This window comes from Lampetra fluviatilis, chromosome 53, assembly GCF_964198595.1.
Source record: "Lampetra fluviatilis chromosome 53, kcLamFluv1.1, whole genome shotgun sequence".
NCBI lineage: Eukaryota > Metazoa > Chordata > Hyperoartia > Petromyzontiformes > Petromyzontidae > Lampetra > Lampetra fluviatilis.
Window position 1 is genome coordinate 9,188,299 of NC_136327.1, and position 23,347 is coordinate 9,211,645.

Consider the following 23,347-nt stretch of genomic DNA (forward strand, 5'->3'; position numbering starts at 1 on the left):
CCAGCGGCTTCCCAGCGGCTTACCAGCGGCTTCCCAGCGGCTTCGTCGCTGTGGAGTATGGCCAGGCCAGCGCCACCCACGATCCGCGCGGCGTTGGGAGAGGGCTTCGTCCTGCGGTGGATTGAGACGTACGGACAGCTCTGTGATTAAGTTCAACACGCGTGTCAACACTCGACACATTCGTCAATAACACTTTGGCCTGAGAAGTATGAGGGGCGACGTTTCGGGCAGAGACCCTTCTTCGGAGCACTCGTTCGCACCGCTGGCAATGCAGCAGCATCGCCACATACTGTAATCAACAGAATAATATCAAATTCCCAGCGTGCTCTTCTCGTGCTATGTTCGTTGTCACAACGAGAAAAGGCCTCCGGTAGGATCTCCAGTGGCGAGCAGTGCATCATCCTGTGTAAGAAGAACAACACGTAGCAGCAGCAGCAGCGGCAGCAGGTGAGATCACAACGACTGCTGCAATGGATTGCCATCCCCTGCAAGGTCTCACCAGATACCTGTCACCCACGTGCTACGTGGAGTACGGGAAGGGTCCATCTCTCTGGTGGTGCGAGGCGTGAGAGTAATGCTGGTTGTTGGCCGATCGACGTTATTGGCCCTTAAGCTCAGAATATTACAAATTGGGTGGAAATCCGAATAGAAAATAAATAAATATATTTTTGTAGCGCCAATGTCACTTGGGGTGTCGAGTTCGCGTCTCTGCGAAAGAATCCGCAGATTTCTATTTGTGCGTGTGCCTCGTGTCTTCAATAGAGCCTCCCCGTGTCTCTGTGTCTACAGCCGGGGTCCCGTGTCTCTCCTGGTGTCTCCGTGTCTCTCTTAGAGTCCCCGTGTCTCTCCTGGTGTCCCCGTGTCTCTCTTAGAGTCCCCATGTCTCTCCTGGTGTCTCCGTGTCTCTCTTATTAGAGTCCCCGTGTGGTTCCTGGTGTCCCCGTGTCTCTCTTAGAGTCCCCGTGTCTCTCCCCGTGTCCCCGTGTCTCCGTCCTGTGATCCACATCACCGCAGACTTGAAGGTTCGACTCAAACTGCAGTCTGCAGGTATCACACTTCCTACAGACGATTCTACTCAGCCCTAGCGAGCAACACACACCACCTCCTCGTCAATACTAACACCGTGATACTTTAAACATAAAACTTTTATATTTGTTAACAAATATGTAAGCGGTGGGCATGCCTGTACCCAATTGTGGAAATGTGTATACCCGTGTGTATTACACTGTAACATTACCGTGTGTGTATTATACACACACACTGTAACATTACACACTGTAACATTACACACTGTAACATTACACACTGTAACATTACACACTGTAACATTACACACTGTAACATTACACACTGTAACATTACACACTGTAACATTACACACTGTAACATTACACACTGTAACATTACACACTGTAACATTACACACTGTAACATTACACACTGTAACACACGCGGTAATGTTACTCCATTCTGAGTGGTAGCCGAGTGGTGGAGTCGTCTACTCGCTCCTCCAGCCCCCCCTCCCTCCAGCCACCCATGCCCCCCTCCCCCCATGCCCCCCCTCCCCCCATGCCCCCCTCCCCCCATGCCCCCCTCCCCCCATGCCCCCCTCCCCCCATGCCCCCCTCCCCCCATGCCCCCCTCCAGCCCCGCTCCCTCCAGCCCCCTCTCCAGCTTCCTCTTGAAAGTTGTAATCGCGAGCTCCCCCGCACGTTCACCGTGTACGTTCACGCGTGTCCACGTGGGGCGTTCACCGTGTACGTTCACGCATGTCCACGTGGGGCGTTCACCGTGTACGTTCACGCGTGTCCACGTGGGGCGTTCACCGTGTACGTTGTTTTCAGTAGCGGCGATGCTGCGGCCGCTATGCCAGCTATGGGGAGCGGTGGGATAGCGGTTAACGCTACGCTGCGCTACGAACCAGGCAACCCGAGTTCGGTGACCAAGGCCGTAATTATAATCAATATTGGGGGGGGGGGATTACCTCCCCCCCCCCAAATATTCAAATATGCTCAAAATGTCCCCCCAATATATTGCTATAAAATAGATTTCTGTTTATATGATTGTGCTTATGGTTGTACTTTATTAATCCGTAATCTCTGCCATTACATACAATGAAACAATAAACTGTAATAAATACAATACACTATTAGACATTGTAAAAAAAAAAGTCCATCCTATGGCCGCCCACGGTGGCCACGACCAGAGGAACTCAGCGGGGACAGCAGAGTTCGTGTCGCTGCTCCCACTCCACTCAAGGGGCGCAGACAGCAGTGGGTTTACCATGCGGTCCAGAGACTAACATTGCCCATAGACTAACATTGCCTATACACTAACATTGCCATAGACTCACATTGCCCATAGACTAACATTTCCCATACACTAACATTGTCATAGACTCACATTGCCCACACACTAACATTGCCTATAGACTAACATTGCCATAGACTAACATTGGCCAGAGACTAACATTGCCATAGACTAACATTGCCCATAGACTAACATTGCCCATAGACTAACATTGCCCATAGACTAACATTGCCCATAGACTAACATTTTCCATAGACTAACATTGCCCATAGACTAACATTGCCCACACACTAACATTGCCCATAGACTAACATTGCCCATAGACTAACATTGCCTATACACTAACATTGCCATAGACTCACATTGCCCATAGACTAACATTGCCCATACACTAACATTGTCATAGACTCACATTGCCCACACACTAACATTGCCTATAGACTAACATTGCCATAGACTAACATTGGCCAGAGACTAACATTGCCATAGACTAACATTGCCCATAGACTAACATTGCCTATACACTAACATTGTACATAGACTAACATTGCCTATACACTAACATTGCCCATAGACTAACATTGCCCATAGACTAACATTGCCTATACACTAACATTGTACATAGACTAACATTGCCTATACACTAACATTGCCCATAGACTAACATTGCCCATAGACTAACATTGCCCATAGACTAACATTTTCCATAGACTAACATTGCCCATAGACTAACATTGCCCATAGACTAACATTGCCCATAGACTAACATTGCCTATACACTAACATTGCCATAGACTCACATTGCCCATAGACTAACATTGCCCATACACTAACATTGTCATAGACTCACATTGCCCACACACTAACATTGCCTATAGACTAACATTGTCATAGACTAACATTGGCCAGAGACTAACATTGCCATAGACTAACATTGCCCATAGACTAACATTGCCTATACACTAACATTGTAAATAGACTAACATTGCCTATACACTAACTTTGCCCATAGACTAGCATTGCCCATAGACTAACGTTGCCTATACACTAACATTGTACATAGACTAACATTGCCTATACACTAACATTGCCATAGACTCACATTGCCCATAGACTAACATTTCCCATACACTAACATTGTCATAGACTCACATTGCCCACACACTAACATTGCCTATAGACTAACATTGCCATAGACTAACATTGGCCAGAGACTAACATTGCCATAGACTAACATTGCCCATAGACTAACATTGCCCATAGACTAACATTGCCCATAGACTAACATTGCCCATAGACTAACATTTTCCATAGACTAACATTGCCCATAGACTAACATTGCCCACACACTAACATTGCCCATAGACTAACATTGCCCATAGACTAACATTGCCTATACACTAACATTGCCATAGACTCACATTGCCCATAGACTAACATTGCCCATACACTAACATTGTCATAGACTCACATTGCCCACACACTAACATTGCCTATAGACTAACATTGCCATAGACTAACATTGGCCAGAGACTAACATTGTCATAGACTAACATTGCCCATAGACTAACATTGCCTATACACTAACATTGTACATAGACTAACATTGCCTATACACTAACATTGCCCATAGACTAACATTGCCCATAGACTAACATTGCCTATACACTAACATTGTACATAGACTAACATTGCCTATACACTAACATTGCCCATAGACTAACATTGCCCATAGACTAACATTGCCCATAGACTAACATTTTCCATAGACTAACATTGCCCATAGACTAACATTGCCCATAGACTAACATTGCCCATAGACTAACATTGCCTATACACTAACATTGCCATAGACTCACATTGCCCATAGACTAACATTGCCCATACACTAACATTGTCATAGACTCACATTGCCCACACACTAACATTGCCTATAGACTAACATTGTCATAGACTAACATTGGCCAGAGACTAACATTGCCATAGACTAACATTGCCCATAGACTAACATTGCCTATACACTAACATTGTAAATAGACTAACATTGCCTATACACTAACTTTGCCCATAGACTAGCATTGCCCATAGACTAACGTTGCCTATACACTAACATTGTACATAGACTAACATTGCCTATACACTAACATTGCCCATAGACTAACATTGCCCATAGACTAACATTGCCCATAGACTAACATTTGCCATAGACTAACATTGCCCATAGACTAAAATTGCCCACACACTAACATTGCCCATAGTCTAACATTATCCATAGACTAACATTGCCCATAGACTAACATTGCCCACACACTAACATTGCCCACACACTAACATTGCCCATAGACTAACATTGCCCATAGACTAACATTGTCCAAAGACTTACCGTATTTCCCCTCATATAGCCCGCAGACGCATATACCCTGCAAAAATAGCGTTTTGTGTAAAATAAATTTCAGATAGCCCGCACCTCCATATACCCGCACCTCCACACACCCGCACCTCCACATACCCCGCATGCATTCATATCTTTAACGTCGTTACCGCAGCTTAATTCCATCATATTAATACGAAGTTTACATTTGTAATACATTCCACTATCAATTAACATTAAAATCATAACGCGCACAAATTAAACAAACTAACCGGAAACGAGTGAACTTTAAACAGTAAATAAGTAACAAAAGTAAATATCCAATAAATAAGTAACACATAACTGGTAGATAAGTAAGTACAGTTTTAGCACTGCTAGATTGCGCACTGCGCAGACAATAGCGGCACTACGGTGACGCCGTTGCCTCGCACCCAACTCCCCCCACCTCTCTCTCCCCCCAGCTGCCCCACCCCCCAACCCCCACCTCTCTCTCCCCCCAGCTGCCCCACCCCCCAACCCCCACCTCTCTCTCCCCCCAGCTGCCCCATCCCCCAACCCCCACCTCTCTCTCCCCCCAGCTGCCCCACCCCCCACCTCTCTCTCCCCCCAGCTGCCCCACCCCCCACCTCTCTCTCCCCCCAGCTGCGCCAACACCCACCTCTTTATCCCCCCAGCTGCCCCACCCCCCAACCCCCACCTCTCTCTCCCCCCAGCTGCCCCACCCCCCACCTCTCTCTCCTCCCAGCTGGCCCACCCCCCAACCCCCACCTCTCTCTCCCCCCAGCTGCCCCACCCCCCACCTCTCTCTCCCCCCAGCTGCCCCACCCCCCAACCCCCACCTCTCTCTCCCCCCAGCTGCCCCACCCCCCACCTCTCTCTCCTCCTAGCTGGCCCACCCCCCAACCCCCACCTCTCTCTCCCCCCAGCTGCCCCACCCCCCACCTCTCTATCCCCCCAGCTGCCCCACCCCCCACCTCTCTCCCCCCAGCTGCCCCACCCCCCAACCCCCACCTCTCTCTCCCCCCAGCTGCCCCACCCCCACCTCTCTCTCCCCCCAGCTGCCCCACCCCCCAACCCCCACCTCTCTCTCCTCCCAGCTGCCCCACCCCCCAACCCCCACCTCTCTCTACCCCAGCTGCCCCCCACCCCCACCTCTCTCTCCTCCCAGCTGCCCCACCCCCCAACCCCCACCTCTCTCTCCCCCCAGCTGCCCCACCCCCCACCTCTCTCTCCCCCCCAGCTGCCCCACCCCCCCAACCCCCACCTCTCTTTACCCCAGCTGCCCCCCCACCCCCACTTCTCTCTCCCCCCAGCTGCCCCACCCCCCAACCCCCACCTCTCTCTACCCCAGCTGCCCCCCCCACCCCCACCTCTCTCTCCCCCCAGCTGCCCCACCCCCCACCTCTCTCTCCCCCCAGCTGCCCCCACCCCCCAACCCCCACCTCTCTCTACCCCAGCTGCCCCCCCACCCACACCTCTCTCTCCCCCCAGCTGCCCCACCCCCCCAACCCCCACCTCTCTCTCCCCCAGCTGCCCCCCCCACCCACACCTCTCTCTCCCCCCAGCTGCTCCACCCCCCAACCTCCACCTCTCTCTCCCCCCAGTTGCCCCCCCACCCCCACCTCTCTCTCCCCCCAGCTGCCCCACCTCCCAACCCCCACCTCTCTCTACCCCAGCTGCCCCCCCACCCCCACCTCTCTCTCCCCCCAGCTGCTTCACCCCCCAACCCCCACCTCTTTCTCCCCCCAGTTGCCCCCCCACCCCCACCTCTCTCTCCCCCCAGCTGCCCCACCCTCCCACCTCTCCCTTACCCAGCTCTCCCGTCGCCGGTAAACAGTGCGCCCACTTCAAACAGTCGCTTCATTGTACAAACAATTCGAATAGTTTAAAACGTGATAACATGTGCAATTTTAGTGTGAGTGGTTTATTCAGCAGTGCTTTAGTCGAAGGTAAGTGTTGCATAGTGGATAGTCCTACCATGATAAAATTAAATGAGTTTTGACGTCACACGTGTAACATATTTTTTGGGATAGCACGCACCACCATATACCCCGCAGGGTCTTGTTTTGTTTGTAAAAAGTGGGAAACCCCGCGGGTTATATGCGGGAAAATACGGTACATTGCCCATAGACTAACATTGCCCATAGACTAACATTGCCCATAGACTAACATTTTCCATCCACTAACATTGCCCATAGGGGCCGTCCATAAATGACGTCACGCACCTGGTGGGGGGGGGGGTCAGACATTTGTGACAATGTGTGACGAGGTGGGGGGGGAGGTGAGAAATGTGACGTCACATCAAAATGCGCAACTTTAAATAAATATAGACAACACGTTCTAAGTTTCGATTTAAAGCTTTCGTGACTGCAGGGATTCATATTCTTGGTTCTTTCGGTAAAGTAACGTAGAAGGGAACATTTTTTTGAAAAATGTTCTTCCTGCTGTTTTCACACCTGATGATTGCTTGTGTTGCAATCGAAACGTGATAATTTTATTGTTTTATTTGTATTATTTTATTGTTTTTCCCTTCTACGTAACTTTACCGAAAGAACCAAGAATATGAACATGTTCTACTTAATTAAATAGACTTTTTAATAAATGTTTTCTCCTACAACATCAGAGTGCAGCGCCACATTAAATGCGCACTACAATGGCAATACTTTAAAGCGATTTGAAGTATGTTTTATTTTCAAAATGGAAATATGGTTTTCGTGGGGGGGGGGGGCAGAGCTTTGTGACGTCATATTTGAGGGGGGGGTCTGACTTTTTGTGACGTCGTGTGACGAGGGGGGGGGGGAGTCAAAAATCGTCCAAAAACCGCGTGACGTCATTTATGGACGGCCCCTTACACTAGCATTGCCCAAAGACTAATATTGCCCATAGACTAATATTGCATACACTACCTAAATGCAAACACTTGTTTTTTATAAATCGATAACTTGGATCTAATCGCGGTAATTCATTGTGTCCAGGTGTAACATTTCCCTGGGGCTCGAGTTCGACTCCTGATAGGGCAGTGGGCGGGGCCACCGGCGCAGTGGGAGGGGCGAGCCGCGTCGTGGGCGGGGCTACACGAGGGAGGGGGGGGCTGTCAGCTGACCACCGTCGTGTGCCCTTGTTGAGCCTGGCTCGCGTTTGAATCTTACTCCGTCTCTCGACAGCAGAGGGGATCCAGGACGTGGAGGGAGGGGGGCCGAAGAGAGGGGGGCTGAGAGAGGGGGGCTGGAGGGAGGGGGGGTGGAGGGAGAGGGGGGGCTGAGAGAGGGGGGGCTGAGAGAGGGGGGCTGGAGGGAGAGGGGGCTGAGAGAGGGGGGGCTGAGAGAGGGGGGGTTGGAGGGAGGGGGGGCCGGTGGGAGGTGGGATGGAGAGAGGGGCGGTGGATGGAGAGGGAAAGGAGAGAAAGGATTTGGAGGGATGGGAACTTGAGGGAGGGGAGCTGGAGGGAGGGGGGGGTGGAAGTAGGTGGGGTAAAGAGAGGGGGGCTGGAAGGAGGGGGGGTGGAAGTAGGGGGAGTGGAGGGAGGGGGGCTGGAGGGAGGGGGGCTGAAAGTAGGGGGGGTAGAGGGAGGGGGGCTGGAGGGAGGGGGGGTGGAAGTAGGGGGAGTGGAGGGAGGGGGGCTGGAGGGAGGGGGGGTGGAGGGAGGGGGGGTGGAGGGAGGGGGGCTGGAGGGAGGGGGGGTGGAAGTAGGGGGGGTGGATGAAGCGGGGGTGGAGGTAGGTGGGCCAGAGGGAGCGGGGCTGGAGGGGGAGGCTGACGTGAAGATTGGCGACTCTGAGAGACGCGGTCCGCCGGACCTCGGCCACGGGAGCGTGGACACTTTGTGGAACCCCGAGCTGGGCGACCCCGAGGCTCGGGGTCGCCACGTCCACTTCCACTTGCCGCACGAGACCTTCCCAGCCGAGGACGACCTCGACGACGACGACGAGGAGGAGGAGGCGGCCGAGGAGGTGTGGGTGGATCTGCTCGGTACGACACTTACCTCTTCGTGGTTGTCCTATGGACGTTCCTGGTCGCCACCCTGGTAATGTGGAATTTCCACCGATGTCTGCAGGGCTAACGTATGGTGATGAGTGCCGCCGCCCCCAATTGTGTGGTTGGAACAGAGAGAGAATTCAACGAGAGTAGCGGTGGCAACTCCACATTCCCATGACGAAGGACAGTCTTCCCCATGGAGTGGACCACTGTCAAGATCACTCTAGAGGCCGACCGGAACTGAATTTCTGGTTTCGGCCAAAAACAAAACCAGACCGAAAGTTAAAATTTGACTTTCGGCCGAAAGCTAAAAATTGAATTTCGGTCGAAACCGAAAGTAAACCGAAAGTTAGAAATTTACTTTCGGACGAAACCGAAAATATGCCGAAAGAGGCCATTTGTCAACTTTCGGCGCCGAAACCGAAACCGAATTTCGGTCGGCCTCTAACTCACTCATCTACTCACGCAACCACCCTTCACTCATTCATCCACTCACTCACCCACCTGATCACTCACTCACTCAACCACCCATCCACTCACTCAACCACCCTCATCACTCATTCATCCACTCACCGACCCACCCGGTCACTCAGTCAACCACCCTCATCACACTCAACCACTCGACAAATTGGGACCGTGACGCGGGGCACGCAATGGCCTACCCGTTTCGAATGACGTCGCGGGACCTTCAACGTCCACGAGCAAAGCGGATGGCGCGTCGCAGCAGTCGCAGCGTTCACGGTTAAGCGCACGCGGGCCGGCATTCACTAGGGCGGCCTGCCGGAGCCAAACCCCGCGCGGAACTCTGCGACACGCAGCGAGCGCGGCCGCCGCCTGGGCCGCCGCGTCGCCACCGCCCGGACGGCCACACGGGGGCGTGCGGCGACGCGGGCCGCGGTTGTCCCCAATCCGCCGGGGCCGCCCCGGTCAACACCGCGGCGCGCGTGTGGTGCTGCGTGCACGTTCAAGGGCCCCGCAGCAGAGGTCAGGAGGTCACGCCGGACGTGCGCGGCTGTCTGGATGACGGCTCGCCGGTGGAGAGCGACCCCTGCCTGACCTTTACCCTGGGGGAACGGCGAGGTCGTCAGGGTCAGACACCGCAAAGTCACTCGACTTGGGATCGTACACAGAGCAGCGGCAGCAGCAGCAGAACCCCCTCCCTCCCCCCACTACTGGCAGCAGGGGAATGCCCCAGCAGCTGGGAACTTCTCCAGCTCGAGACTCGTCCCATTCCCCGCGAGGTCTCGCCCTGGTTCTTCCAAGCACGCTGCGTAAACTATGACAAAACCAAACCAGCTCGTTATTTTACCAGGTCAGACCCAGCTGAGCTGTGCAGCTTCTTTCTCAGAAGCGATCTGGCCAGCGATCACTCAACGGAGTGGCTGACGGCGATTGCCGCGTGGACATTCGTGGCAGTAGCCAACGACTCTCTAAACGCGTGGATGTCGATTCTCGACGTGGAGGGGCGGAAAAATCCACGGGGTCTCAGAGCGCGCCCAGCGCGGAGACGGAGCGAGGGGCACGGGCCCTGGTGGTGCAGGCGCTGGGTGGATCGTTACGGCGCAGCCTCGGGAGAGGCGGCGGTGGCGGCGGCGGCGGCTTGGAAACGCCGTCACCCAGCAGTGGATTGAGCACGACTCTTGTTCATGATGATTATGATGACCTCTTCATTAAGCGAACGCGTGTACATATTTCCCGCACCTCCGCTTAGCACGGTTGGCTACGTACGGTGTGAAAGAAGTTCAAAACACCGCGCATACGTGCGAATACAGTACAAAAATAGAACCAAAGACAAAGATTCCCCCGGTAGCCTTAGCAGCCTTAACAGCCGAGTGGTGGTAGTGGCTACGCTGCACGTGGCTGGCCGTAGCCCAGCACGAGGGTTGGTGGATCACAGGCGGATGGTGTGAAACTCCCTTCCCGTGGGGTTCGAGAAGGAGCCGTACCCCTGGCTCGCCAGGGAGAAGGCGGTACAGCAAAGTGTGGACCAATCTCCATCTTTACCACCTGTACGAGGGATAGAGCGTGACCCCCTCACGCAAGGCGTGGGGTTTTCTACGGGCTGCTCCCGTTTCCTCCCACACGTGAATAATAAATAAAGCACGACTCATCATTAGTTCACTAAACACATCTTAATGGTGCAGCAGCAGTAGCAGGGCCCTCCTGGCAGCGAGTCCCACGACTCCGCGTGGCTCTCGTGGATAAATAAATAATTAACGCCTGAGACGTGGAGTCTTAATGTGGAGGGGAAAACCGGAAGACCTGGAGAAAAATCCACGCGACCACGGGGAGAGAGAGAGACACGCAAACTCCAAATACACAGCAGGCGTCAGGGTTGGGATCGAACCCACGTCCTCCTGTACGCCAGGCGAGGTACTTAACATCTCCTAGGCACCGTGGCAGGGGGAAACCGCTCTCTCTCTCCCCTCCCACCCCACCTTGCCCCCTCCAAGGGGACGGCTCCGTCAAGAAGAAGACGCTTCACGAGGGGGCCCCGGGCGGGGGGCCGCTCCCCGCCGAAGGTCAGGAGGTCACGCTGGACGTGCGCGGCTGCCTGGACGACGGCTCGCTGGTAGAGCGCGACCCCTGCCTGACCTTTACCCTGGGGGACGGCGAGGTCGTCAAGGTGACCTCGTCTGTCTCACCCTCACCACTCACCTCGTCTGTCTCACCACTCACCTCGTCTGTCTCACCACTCACCTCGTCTGTCTCACCACTCACCTCGTCTCTCTCACCACTCACCTCGTCACTCTCATCACTCACCACTCACCTCGTCTCTCTCACCACTCACCTCGTCTCTCTCACCACTCACCTCGTCACTCTCATCACTCACCACTCACCTCGCCTGTCTCACCACTCACCTCGTCTGTCTCACCACTCACCTCGTCTGTCTCACTCTCACCTCGTCTGATGGTTGTTGTAGAAGACGCAGCTTTAATGACAATGACAGTGGTGATGCAGGTTGAGGTTGACGATGATCACGGTGATGGTGGTGATGACGGTGGTGGTGGTGACGGTGGTGGTGGTGATGGTAATGACGGTGATGGTGGCGATGGTGGTGGTGGTGACGGTGGTGGTGGTGGTGGTGATGACGGTGATGGTGGCGATGGTGGTGGTGGTGACGGTGGTGGTGGTGGTGATGATAGTGGTGGTGATGACGGTCATGGTGGTGGTGATGGTGGTGGTGACGGTGTTGGTGGTGATGACGGTGATGACGGTGATGATGGTGGTGGTTGTGATGACGGTGATGATGGTGACGGTGGTGACGTTGATGGTGGTGGTGATGAGGACGGTGGTGGTGATGGTGACGATGGTGGTGATGGTGGTGGTGGTGATGATGAGGATGTGACCCCGCCCACCGCAGGGCCTGGAGGTGAGCGTGCGCACGATGAGGGTCGGAGCGGCCGCCCTCGTGCGTGTCCACGCTGACGCTGGCTACCGCTGCATGGGCAGGTAACGGGGCCCACCACCGCCACCAAAGACAAAGATTCCCCGTGTAGCCCCCAACTGCTGTTGGGGCGAGTGCCACTAGCGAGCGGGAGGCGTGGGTGGGGCAGCAACGCGCCCGGCCGCCTTTGTCTCCCCAGTAACGATGTTTTTACACACCGCACCAGGTACTCATTTGAGGTTGAGTCGACCTAAGGAAGGCCCAGGACCGGTTCAGATAATCATCACTGGTGATGAAACGAACTCACCCACTCACGCACACACTCGCCCACCCACGCACACACTCACCCACCACCCACTCACTCACCCACTCACGCACACACTCACCCACTCACTCACCCACTCACGCACACACTCGCCCACCCACCCATTCACCCACCTGGCCATTCACTCGCTGCAGGTGAGTGTAACAAGCGCGAGACTCGCGACGTTTCACTCGAGGACTGCGCCAAGAGCATCTTCAGGATTGGCGCTGCACTGCGTTGGACGACGCTCGCCACCGTCGCACGTTTGGGGTTTTTGTTTTAATGTGGCTACGTCGGGGTGATGGTGGAGGGCCTGACGACACAAAAACCTTGACTGGGAAATTTCTAACCAACTTCTGTGCGGTGTTGTCGCACACCCCCCAATCCGCCCCCCCTCCTCCGCCCCCCACCACCCCCCCCTCCGCCCCCGCCCATCTCCCCCCCAGGCCGCCGGACATCCCCGGCGGCGCGCGTCTGCACTACCGCGTGCGCGTGCTGGCGGCGAGCGACCCGCCCCGGGGGGCCGCCCGGCTCCGCGTCGCCCGCAGGAAGCGGGAGGCCGGCGCGGGCCGCCTGGGCCGCGGGGACGCGCCGGGCGCCGAGCGGCTGTACCGCGCCGCGCTGGCCCTGCTCCTGCTGGGGCCGCGGCGCTGCCGCCGGTCCGCCCGGGAGCCGCTGGCGCCGGCGTCGCTCGGCCACCTGCCGGGCACCGCGTCGGGGAGCCGGGGGCCCCGGAGGATTTGGGAGGTGGCGACCGGATGGCTCAGAGGTCAGAGGGGAGGGGGAGCGGGCGAGGCGCGCCGGGAGGGGAACGGTCGCCGGCCAGAAGGGCCGTCGCCAAAAATCGCCGAGCGGTCAGCGGCTGACGGCGATTTATTTAAATTCTTTGTCGATTTTCTTTTGGGTGTTGGGGGGGGAGTGAGGCCACGTACACCATGATGCGGCACGAAGTCTGTGTTTAGAACCCTCCACCACACGACAAATTCATTGTCACGTGGTGTACACACGTGTTTCATGATGCGCCGATTGTTATTGTTTCATCTCCATCACCCACTCACTCACCCACTCACCTACTCACCCATTCACTCACTCACCCATTCACTCACCCACTCACCCACCCGCTCACCCACTCACTCACCCACTCACTCACCCACTCACCCACGTATCCACTTACTCACCCACTCACTCACCCACTCACTCACCCACTCACTCACCCACTCACCCACTCACTCACCCACTCACCCATTCACTCACTTACCCACTCACTCACCCACTCACTCACCCACTCACTCACTTTCCAAGTTATCAACTCACCCATTTATTCACTCGCTTATTCCCTCACCCACTCACCCATTTACCTACTCACCCACTCAGTCAATCATTCACTCACTGCCTTAACACCTCACCCATTCACTCGCCCACTCATTCACCCACTCACTCAACCATTTACCCACTCACCCACTCATTCACGGAGCTACCCACTCAATCACCCACTCATACACTTATACGTCCACTCACACAACCCACACTCACTCGCCACAGGTGAGCTTGAAGAACAATGCTCACAACTGAAAAATGTAGCAGTCATGAAGGTAGAGTACGAGACACGTCGCTTGGGAATGCATCAAGCATCGTCAGGATAAGACCCAGGATTAACTCGGAGTGAAATTCAGAAATTCGGAACACGTTCGTCAGCCTCGAGAGGTGGTCTTGCTGTGTTTTGAACCTCGCCATATTCCCAACACGGGGTCAGCATTGTAGACCCCGGGGTGAGAATCTCATCCCCTCACTCGAACCTCACCACTCGAACCTCACCACTGGAACCTCACCACTCGAACCTCACCACTCGAACTTCACCACTGGAACCTCACCACTGGAACCCCACCACTCGAACCTCGCCACTGGAACCTCACCACTGGAACCTCACCACGGGAACCTCACCACTGGAACCTCACCACTGGAACCCCACCACTCGAACGTCACCACTCGAACCTCACCACTGGAACCTCACCACTGGAACCTCACCACTCGAACCTCACCACTCGAACCTCACCACTCGAACCTCACCACTCGAACCCCACCACTGGAACCTCACCACTGGAACCTCACCACTGAAACCTCACCACTGGAACCTCACCACTCGAACCTCACCACTCGAACCTCACCACTGGAACCTCACCACTCCAACCTCACCACTCAAACCCCAGCACTCGAACCTCACCACTCGAACCTCACCACTCGAACCTCACCACTGGAACCTCACCACTGGACCCTCACCACTCGAACCTCACCTCTGGAACCTCACCACTGGAACCTCACCACTCGAACCTCACCACTGGAACCTCACCACTGGAACCTCACCACTGGAACCTCACCACTGGAACCTCACCACTGGAACCTCACCACTGGAACCTCACCTGGAATCCGGTCTTTATTTGTCTTTCGTTCACAACACTCCTTCACGCTGCTGACAGACAGCGTGAGAGGGAGAGACAGAGAGACACGCGTGGCCACGTGGCAGCCTGGACCCTGCTCCAGCGTGGCCTCACCCTCCGTTCGTTCTAGATCTGACCACGTGTTGTCCGTCTCCACCCCTTTTAATACCTGGGTCACGTGGTGCCTTTCCACCAATCCTGGTTAACCTCCATGGAATCTTCTAGACTCCATCGTACGATCCCAGGACCGCGCCCCTGACTCGTCCCCCCATTGGCTGTGGCTAAAGCCAGCAGATCCAATCCTCTACTTACAGATGTCACCTTCCCATTAAGTCAGGACCACGCCCCTAGACTTCCCCCATTGGCTATGGGCCAGGACCGGTAGAGCCAATCATCGTAACGAGGTGTGATCCATCAACCACCCGGATATATCCTCACATTACATCACCCCCCCCCCCCCCCCCCGGTGTAAAAAGTCAGCCGTCTCGGCTGGGAAATGAGTTACAGCCCGAATCCTTTGAATAACATCTTAGGGCGTCCATGACGCATTAATAAGGTAAGGGGAGTAGGGCGCCAACGCGCAGAGGAATTAAAACATTACAACCGTAAAAACAACCGACATACATTAGGGCGCCCCTGTAGCGCAGTAACACCAGGGCGACAGACCGCAAGGACAACAGTATTAGCGAAATGGGAGAGACTTCGACCGCGTACGCGACGCTGGACCCTCTCCTCCCCTCGCGCGTGGATGCCTCGCCGACTGTTCAGCAGGAGGTGGGTGCAGTGGAGAAGAAGAAGAATTTTCGGTTTCTGTTGTGTCTGGGACAGGCCCCGTTGGAGGTGGAACGTCCGGGGTCTCGTCATCCTTCAAACCCTGTGCGTCTGCGGGGGGTAGAACACGGCCCCGCTGGGGATCAATTGGCGAGGCAAGTGGCACATTCGGCACGCCAGACCCCGGCAGGTCAACAAGTAGGGATGAAGGGCCAGCACGCGGGTCAACATAGGGTTTGAGCCGCAATGAATGAACATACCAACGACGTTGGCCGTACTGGATGCGAACACTCTGGGGATTCCGAATGTCCACCAGCCTCACAGGCCCCCGCCAAGGCCTGTGCAGTTTAGGGGACGTACCCACTGGCACCTGAGGGCAATGGAGCCATGCCATATCGCGCACCGACCAAGGCATGTCAGTTCGCAATCGATGCGCGCACCTCTCGTTCCTTGCCTGCGTACGGGCCGTCGCACATCTGGCGGCCTCTCGCGCCTCCGTAACCCGTTTAAGCGAGTCCCGTACGTGATCAGGCAAGGAAGAGGACGGTTGTTTCCCCGCTGCACCAAGTTGCACATCAATCGGGGGTACATTCTCACGGCCATACATCAGGAAAAATGGCAAATATCCTGTGGACGCGTGCGGTACCATGTGGTATGCCGCCAGGACGCCCGGTATGTGCAAGTCCCAATCGGTTTGTTTTTCACTCACCATGTGACAAAGCATGGCCGAAAGGGTGCGGTTAAATCGTTCCACCATGCCATCCGTTTGCGGATGGTAAGGGGAAGTGCGGATTTTCTTTGTACCCAAGGCAGAGCACACGTCTTTGAGCAATTTAGAGGAGAAGTTATGTCCTTGATCCGTGAGCAGCCCTTCAGGTGCTCCCTTATCCATGACGTACCCATTCAAGAAAGCCTCGGTGATGGATGAGGCCGTTTGGTCAGGTAGAGGCCAGGCCATAGGCCAGCGAGAAAAGTATTCGACCCCGACCAAAAGGTATTTATTGCCCCTAGCCGATGATGGGAACGGGCTCCGGATATCCAGAGCAACCAGCTCATTAATACGGGATACCTCGATCGATCGTAGGGGCGGGACATAATTTTGACGTGGCGGTTTCCGCTTCGCACAATCATGGCATGACCGGATAAAGTTAGTGACATCCACTGTCATGCCTGGCCAAAAGAAATCCTGCTGCATTGCAGCCAATGTTTTCTGCACGCCGAGGTGCATCAGCTTGTCGGCGTGCAGCGCGCGGATCAGATCGTGGCGAAGGGATGTCGGCACAACCAGGCGTGGACGGTCCGACAACCCATCCGTACACATTAGTAATTCCGCCTGGCCCCGAAACAACTGCCATTTCCATCCTGCCAAATGAGATCTCGGTTTCCCGACCAATTCCCACAGTGGAGCCAAAGAGGCATCAGTCGCCCCAGTCCCCGCTCGTGGACATCTGGCCCCGTCACGCTGCTCGCGCGGCCGGCGTTTCGAGACCCAGCGAGGAACGGCTGCCATCACCTCGTCGTCGCTGGAGTCGTTGGAGCCGTGGATGACACGATGTGGAGCCCATCTAAACGGTGGCCCGTCTATCTCAGGATCTCCCGTCTATGCAGCCATCTGGTCCCAGCGTTTGAGGTTGAACTTGGCGTCCAAACAGCGCGCCGCCCATCGAGACGTTAGCGGTTCGTGGCCGCACACCGGTAATGATATGTTAAGTTCCTGGGACAACTCAATCATTCTAGAAGGGATGAGAGGATCCAGGAAATCGGCTGACGAATCGGGGTAGGCGGCCATGGCAAGCGCCAACAGTGTCCCTCGGTAGGCTAAGGGCGATTCATCCGCTCCTCGACGCCGCTGCATGAATTTTCTGGTAGCCGCCATCGGCGGCTCGTAGAACTCCGCCATTTCTTACTCGCCGGGATGGAGCGGAAGACTGCCAAGGAGACGTCCAATAGCGTGGGCAGAGCCTCCAGCACTTCTGCCTCCGTCCATCGCACCGACCGAAAGGCTGACTCGAACCGCCACGTGAACGCGCTCCAGTCGCCCCTGGCGACAAATTCTTTAATTTGAGGAAAGCAATGGCCGCGGTGAATATCCGAGGCCTTGGGCGTGTCAGATCCCGCTCCCTGCGCAGCATGCGGCTCCGTCAAGATGGCGTCCGGCGGCCGCGTGGCAGCAGCCCCGCCCAAGATGGCGTCCGGCGGCCGCGTGGCAGCAGCCCCGCCCAAGATGGAGGCCTCCCCCTCCGCGGCAAGAGTAATGGCGGACGGCGTTTCCCGCTGACGATCTTGGTCATCGGCCCTTGGGTGAGTTCCACGCGGCCGACCGAGGGTCGCTGATGACGCGACCGCCGTTGCAAGATTTAGCAGGATCGCACCGAGCGACTCTATCTGCTCCGCCACCCGACGCCACCCCTCGTCCGCAGCCGGAGACGTCTCCTCGCCGGCCTGTCGTCGATGCGCGGCGTCGGGGAGAGCGGCAGACGGCGGTAGAGGACCCGTGGCTCCCAGCAGCTCGTCCTCGTCCGCCTCGACATCTTCATCCGACGGAGGATCCGGTGGGTTTCTTTTCTTGAGGTGCTTGGACATTTTCTAATAATTGTCCAAACGGTCTCAAGAAGCACTTCTGTCACCAATGTAATAAAGGTCGTGAAAGCAACTTCTGGAATCCGGTCTTTATTTGTCTTTCGTTCACAACACTCCTGTCTTACTCCTTCACGCTGCTGACAGACAGCGTGAGAGGGAGAGAGAGAGAGACACGCGCGGCCACGTGGCAGCCTGGACCCCGCTCCAGCGTGGCCTCACCCTTCGTTCGTTCCAGATCTGACCACGTGTTGTCCATCTCCACCCCTTTTAATACCCGGGTCACGTGGTACCTTTCAACCAATCCTGGTTAACCTCCATGGAATCTTCTAGACTCCATCGTACGATCCCAGGACCGCGCCCCTGACTCGTCCCCCCATTGGCTGTAGCTAAAGCCAGCAGATCCAATCCTCTACTTACAGATGTCACCTTCCCATTACGTCAGGGCCACGCCCCTAGACTTCCCTCCATTGGCTATGGGCCAGGACCGGTAGAGCCAATCATCGTAACGAGGTGTGATCCATCAACCACCCGGATATATCCTCACATTACACAATCATTGGGCATTGGCTGTGAATAGCTATGACAGGTTCAGATGGACATGACGATAACGTCGATGATGATGATGTTGATGACGAGGTTGATGATGATGACGAGGTTGATGATGACGAGGTTGATGATGACGAGGTTGATGACGAGGTCCGTGCGGGCGTTTTGTGCACAGGTGAGCGGCACGACGAGGTGCCGCATGGGACTGCCATCACGCTACGGGAGAGAGAGGAGGAGGAGACGAAGAGAGACACGGACGAGGAGGAGGAGTCTCGGAAGGACGAGGTGGGAGTTGGCGGTGAGGGCCGTGACGGCGACGAGGTGGGGCAGCAGCAGGAGGAAGAGGAGGAGCTGCGCGTGCGCTGCCTGCTGGGCCTGGCGGCGAGCGAGGCGGCGCAGGGCCGCATGGAGGCGGCGCTGCGCTCCTGCAGCGCCGCGCTGCTCCTGCAGCCCCACAGCGCCAGGGCCCTGCTGAGGCGCGGCATGGTAACGGGGACACGGGGGGGGCACGGGGGGGGGGCACGGGGGGGGCACGGGGGGGGACACGGGGGGGGCACGGGGGGGGGCACGGGGGGGCACGGGGAGGACACGGGGGGGGGCACGGGGGGGGCCACGGGGGGGGGGCACGGGGGGGGCACGGGGGGGGGCACGGGGGGGCACTGGGGGGGGCACGGGGGGGGGGCATGGGGGGGGAACACGGAGACATGGGCAGTGGACATGGGACACGGGGACACGGCATGTGACGTGGAGACGTGGGGACATGAGAATGTAGGGACAAGGGGACCTGAGGACACGGGGACATGGAGACACGGGACACGGAGACACGGGACACGGACATATGGGGAAATGGGATGCGGGGACACGTGACACGGAGACACGGGGACACGTGACACGGGACACGGAGACACGGGGACACGTGACACGGGACACGGAGACACGTGACACGTGACACGGAGACACGTGACACACGTGGCGCAGTGACGTGGGGCCGTGCGGCGCGAGCGAGCCGCCCAGACACGTGGCCCTGTCCCCGGTGGCGGCGCTGCTGCTGCTGCAGGTGATGGCCCTGCTGGGGCGGCACGAGGAGGCCGCCGCGTCGCTGTCGAGCGCCCTGGAGCTGGAGCCCACCAACGTGGTGAGCCTGGGGCCCTTGCCAGCTGGAGACGGCGACTCCGGGCGATTGCGGTGGGGGGGGGCGGGGGGCGGGGTTGGTGGCTCAGAGCCAGGGTTCCACCGGGGGTCTCGGCCGTTAATTATTTATTTATCCAGGAGAGCCACGCGGAGTCGTGGGACTCGCTGCCGGGAGGGTCTTGCTGCTGCTGCTGCTGCGGCCGCTTCTGTCAAGGGCTTCGTCAGCAGCAGCAGTAGCCGACCAGCTGTCCGCTCACCGGCACGCGCGACGTTGTCGACGTTGTCGTCGTCGTTGTCGTCGTCGTTGTCGCCGTTGTTGTTTGGTGAGCGCCTGCTCAGGTCATCCACTCGGAGCTCTTCAAGCTGAGGAGGAGGATGTCGCTGAGGGCCCGAGACGGGAAGTTCAGGGACAGGAAGACGGCGACGGGGAAGAAGCCCTGGGTGAGGGACAGCCTCCTCCTCCTGCTCCTCCTCCCCCTCATCTCTCCTCCTCCTGCTCCTCCTCCTCCCCCTCATCGCTCCTCCTCCGCGTGTCTCCCACGTGGCGTGTCGGCCACACATTCCGGTGCAGCGCGGCCCAGTGACGACGCTTTCGCGAAACGATTTCGGCTCATCGCCAAGGTTCACGGTTCACTTCCGCCGGGCCACCCCGGTCAATACTGCGCTATCTAGATTTGAAGTTTTCGTGACTGCAGCAATCCATACTCTTTGGTTCTTTCGGTAAAGTCACGTAGGTATAAAATAAATTAAATCACGACGTTTCGGGTGCAAAACAAGCGTCCGTCATCAGGTGAGACAACCACAGCAAGAAACAATATCCTGGAGTCTACAAACTGAGTTGTACCTGTGGTGATTGTTACATCGGGGAAACGAAACGTCATGTCTCGGACCGTGTTCGTGAGCACAAGGCAGATCTGAAACACGGCAGAACTAATACCTCCCGCCGTGGCTGACCATTGCTATCACGCTGTAGGCTCCAATGATATTGTTTTTTCTGAGACCAAGGTGCTCTGCAAACCTTCGGGCTACTATCAAAGGTTTGTTCATGAAGCCATCCAGATATATAAACATAGACATAACTTCAACCGGGAAGATGGATACAGATTGAGCAATCATTGGAAGGATGTTATTAACCAGGTAAAACCACAACTGCTTTTGGCCTGCCTTCATATTCGCATCTCCAGTTTCCTAACCCTCCCACTCCCAGCCCCGCCCACATCCCCTCCCCAGCCCGGCATTTGCTGCCGTGCTTGCGTCTTACTTGTAGCCTCCACTCGCCCTACCCCACACCCCCACCCTCCCTGTCTCTCCTCCCTGGCTCCTCCCCCCCTTCTCTTGCTTATTTGGCCTCTTGTTGCAGCAGCCCCCTTTGCCCACTTCAGCAATTGTTTCTTGCTGTGGTTGTCCCACCTGATGACGGATGCTTGTGTTGCGCCCAAAACGTCGTCATTTAATTTATTTTATACCTACGTGACTTTACCGAAAGAACCAAAGAATACTGCGCTAGTGCGGTATTGACCGTAGAGATACTCCCACGCGCCGGCTGATTTGCTCACGGTGGACGCAGGGCCGGATCAAGGCACGTGGGGGCTCTAGGGGCTGCAGCCCAGGGGCCTCTGCCAGCTGGAGGGCCTCCAGAGATGAAGTGACAAGTTGTTTCACTTGTGAATGCTGAATTGTATTTGTTGTTAGCCTTGTAAAAATACATTTTATTTTTCTTTAACTTTATTTTCCTTTTGAAAATATTACTGGGGGGCCTCACAGTACCTGTAGCCCAGGGGCCTACAACATCTTAATCCGGCCCTGGATGGACGCTCGAGATGCCGTGATGCCATCACGTGCCTCAGGTGTCACGGTCCGAATTTGGCCACATTTGAAAAATGACACCGCAAATGACTCGGCTGGGATCTCACACACGCAAGGCAGCAATCATCGCCCCCCTCTCCTGTGAAAACTTGGGAAGGACTCTGCGAGGCTTTCCTGGCTAACAAAAATAAATGATGAAAAAAAATGTATTATTTATTAGAACAAACACACTCCACCTACTCACACTCTCCAACCCACTGCTCCCATCTGCCTGTACCCCCGTCTCTCTACCCTCACGCCTCTCTCTCCCCGTGCACCCCCCCCAGACACTGGTTCCCTGGCGGTGGCTGCTGGGGGCGGTGGCGTTGGCGCTGGGTGCAGCCGTCGTGACTTCCATTGCCAGACTATAGACGACTCGGAGTTGTTAGGGTGTTAGGGGGGGTCGGGGAGGAAGCGGCCCCCCACGGTTCTCTGGGTCCACAAGGCATGAAGTGGGGGAGTAAGGCTAGGGTTAGTGCTGGTGTGTATGTAGTGTTAGGGTTAGAGTCTGTGTTTAGGCTGGTGCTGGTGTGTGTGTAGTGTTAGGGTTAGAGTCTGTGTTTAGGCTGGTGCTGGTGTGTGTGTAGTGTTAGGGTTAGAGTCTGTGTTTAGGCTGGTGTTGGTGTGTGTAGTGGTAGGGATAGAGTCTGTGTTTAGGCTGGTGCTGGTGTGTGTAGTGTTAGGGTTAGAGTCTGTGTTTAGCCTGGTGCTGGTGTGTAGTGTTAGGGTTAGAGTCTGTGTTTAGGCTGGTGCTGGTGTGTGTGTAGTGTTAGGGTTAGAGTCTGTGTTTAGGCTGGTGTTGGTGTGTGTAGTGTTAGGGATAGAGTCTGTGTTTAGGCTGGTGTGTGTGTAGTGTTAGGGTTAGAGACTGTGTTTAGCCTGGTGTTGGTGTGTGTAGTGTTAGGGTTAGAGTCTGTGTTTAGGCTGGTGTTGGTGTGTGTGTAGTGTTAGGGTTAGAGACTGTGTTTAGCCTGGTGCTGGTGTGTGTAGTGTTAGGGTTAGAGTCTGTGTTTAGGCTGGTGTTGGTGTGTGTGTAGTGTTGGGGTTAGAGTCTGTGTTTAGGCTGGTGCTGGTGTGTAGTGTGAGGGTTAGAGTCTGTGTTTAGGCTGGTGCTGGTGTGTGTAGTGTTAGGGTTAGAGTCTGTGTTTAGCCTGGTGTTGGTGTGTGTAGTGTTAGGGTTAGAGACTGTGTTTAGGCGGGTGTTGGTGTGTGTGTAGTGTTAGGGTTAGAGTCTGTGTTTAGAGGTTCGTGTTGGTGTGTGTAGTGTTAGGGTTAGAGTCTGTGTTTAGGTTAGTGTTGGTGTGTGTAGTGTTAGGGTTAGAGTCTGTGTTTAGGTTGGTGCTGGTGTGTGTAGTGTTAGGGTTAGAGTCTGTGTTTAGGCTTGTGATGGTGTGTGTGTAGTGTTAGGGTTAGAGTCTGTGTTTAGGCTGGTGATGGTGTGTGTAGTGTTAGGGTTAGAGTCTGTGTTTAGGCTTGTGATGGTGTGTGTGTAGTGTTAGGGTTAGAGACTGTGTTTAGGCTGGTGTTGGTGTGTGTAGTGTTAGGGTTAGAGTCTGTGTTTAGGTTGGTGTTGGTGTGTGTGTAGTGTTTGGGGTTAGAGTCTGTGTTTAGGCTGGTGCTGGTGTGTAGTGTGAGGGGTTAGAGTCTGTGTTTAGGCTGGTGCTGGTGTGTGTAGTGTTAGGGTTAGAGTC

General features: G+C 55.7%; 1 protein-coding gene across 1 annotated transcript; it reads left to right on the plus strand.

Annotated features, from left to right (window-relative positions):
• Positions 1–13,040: 13,040 nt before the first annotated feature.
• On the plus strand, positions 13,041–22,327 carry LOC144949194 (peptidyl-prolyl cis-trans isomerase FKBP8-like). Its single transcript, XM_078879083.1, has 5 exons — positions 13,041–13,117; positions 18,856–19,166; positions 19,738–19,815; positions 20,151–20,252; positions 21,944–22,327. Exons 2-5 carry the CDS (start codon positions 19,086–19,088, stop codon positions 22,025–22,027), a joined length of 345 nt encoding a protein of 114 aa, XP_078735209.1. The 5' UTR covers positions 13,041–13,117; positions 18,856–19,085; the 3' UTR covers positions 22,028–22,327.
• The last annotated feature ends 1,020 nt before the right edge of the window (positions 22,328–23,347 follow it).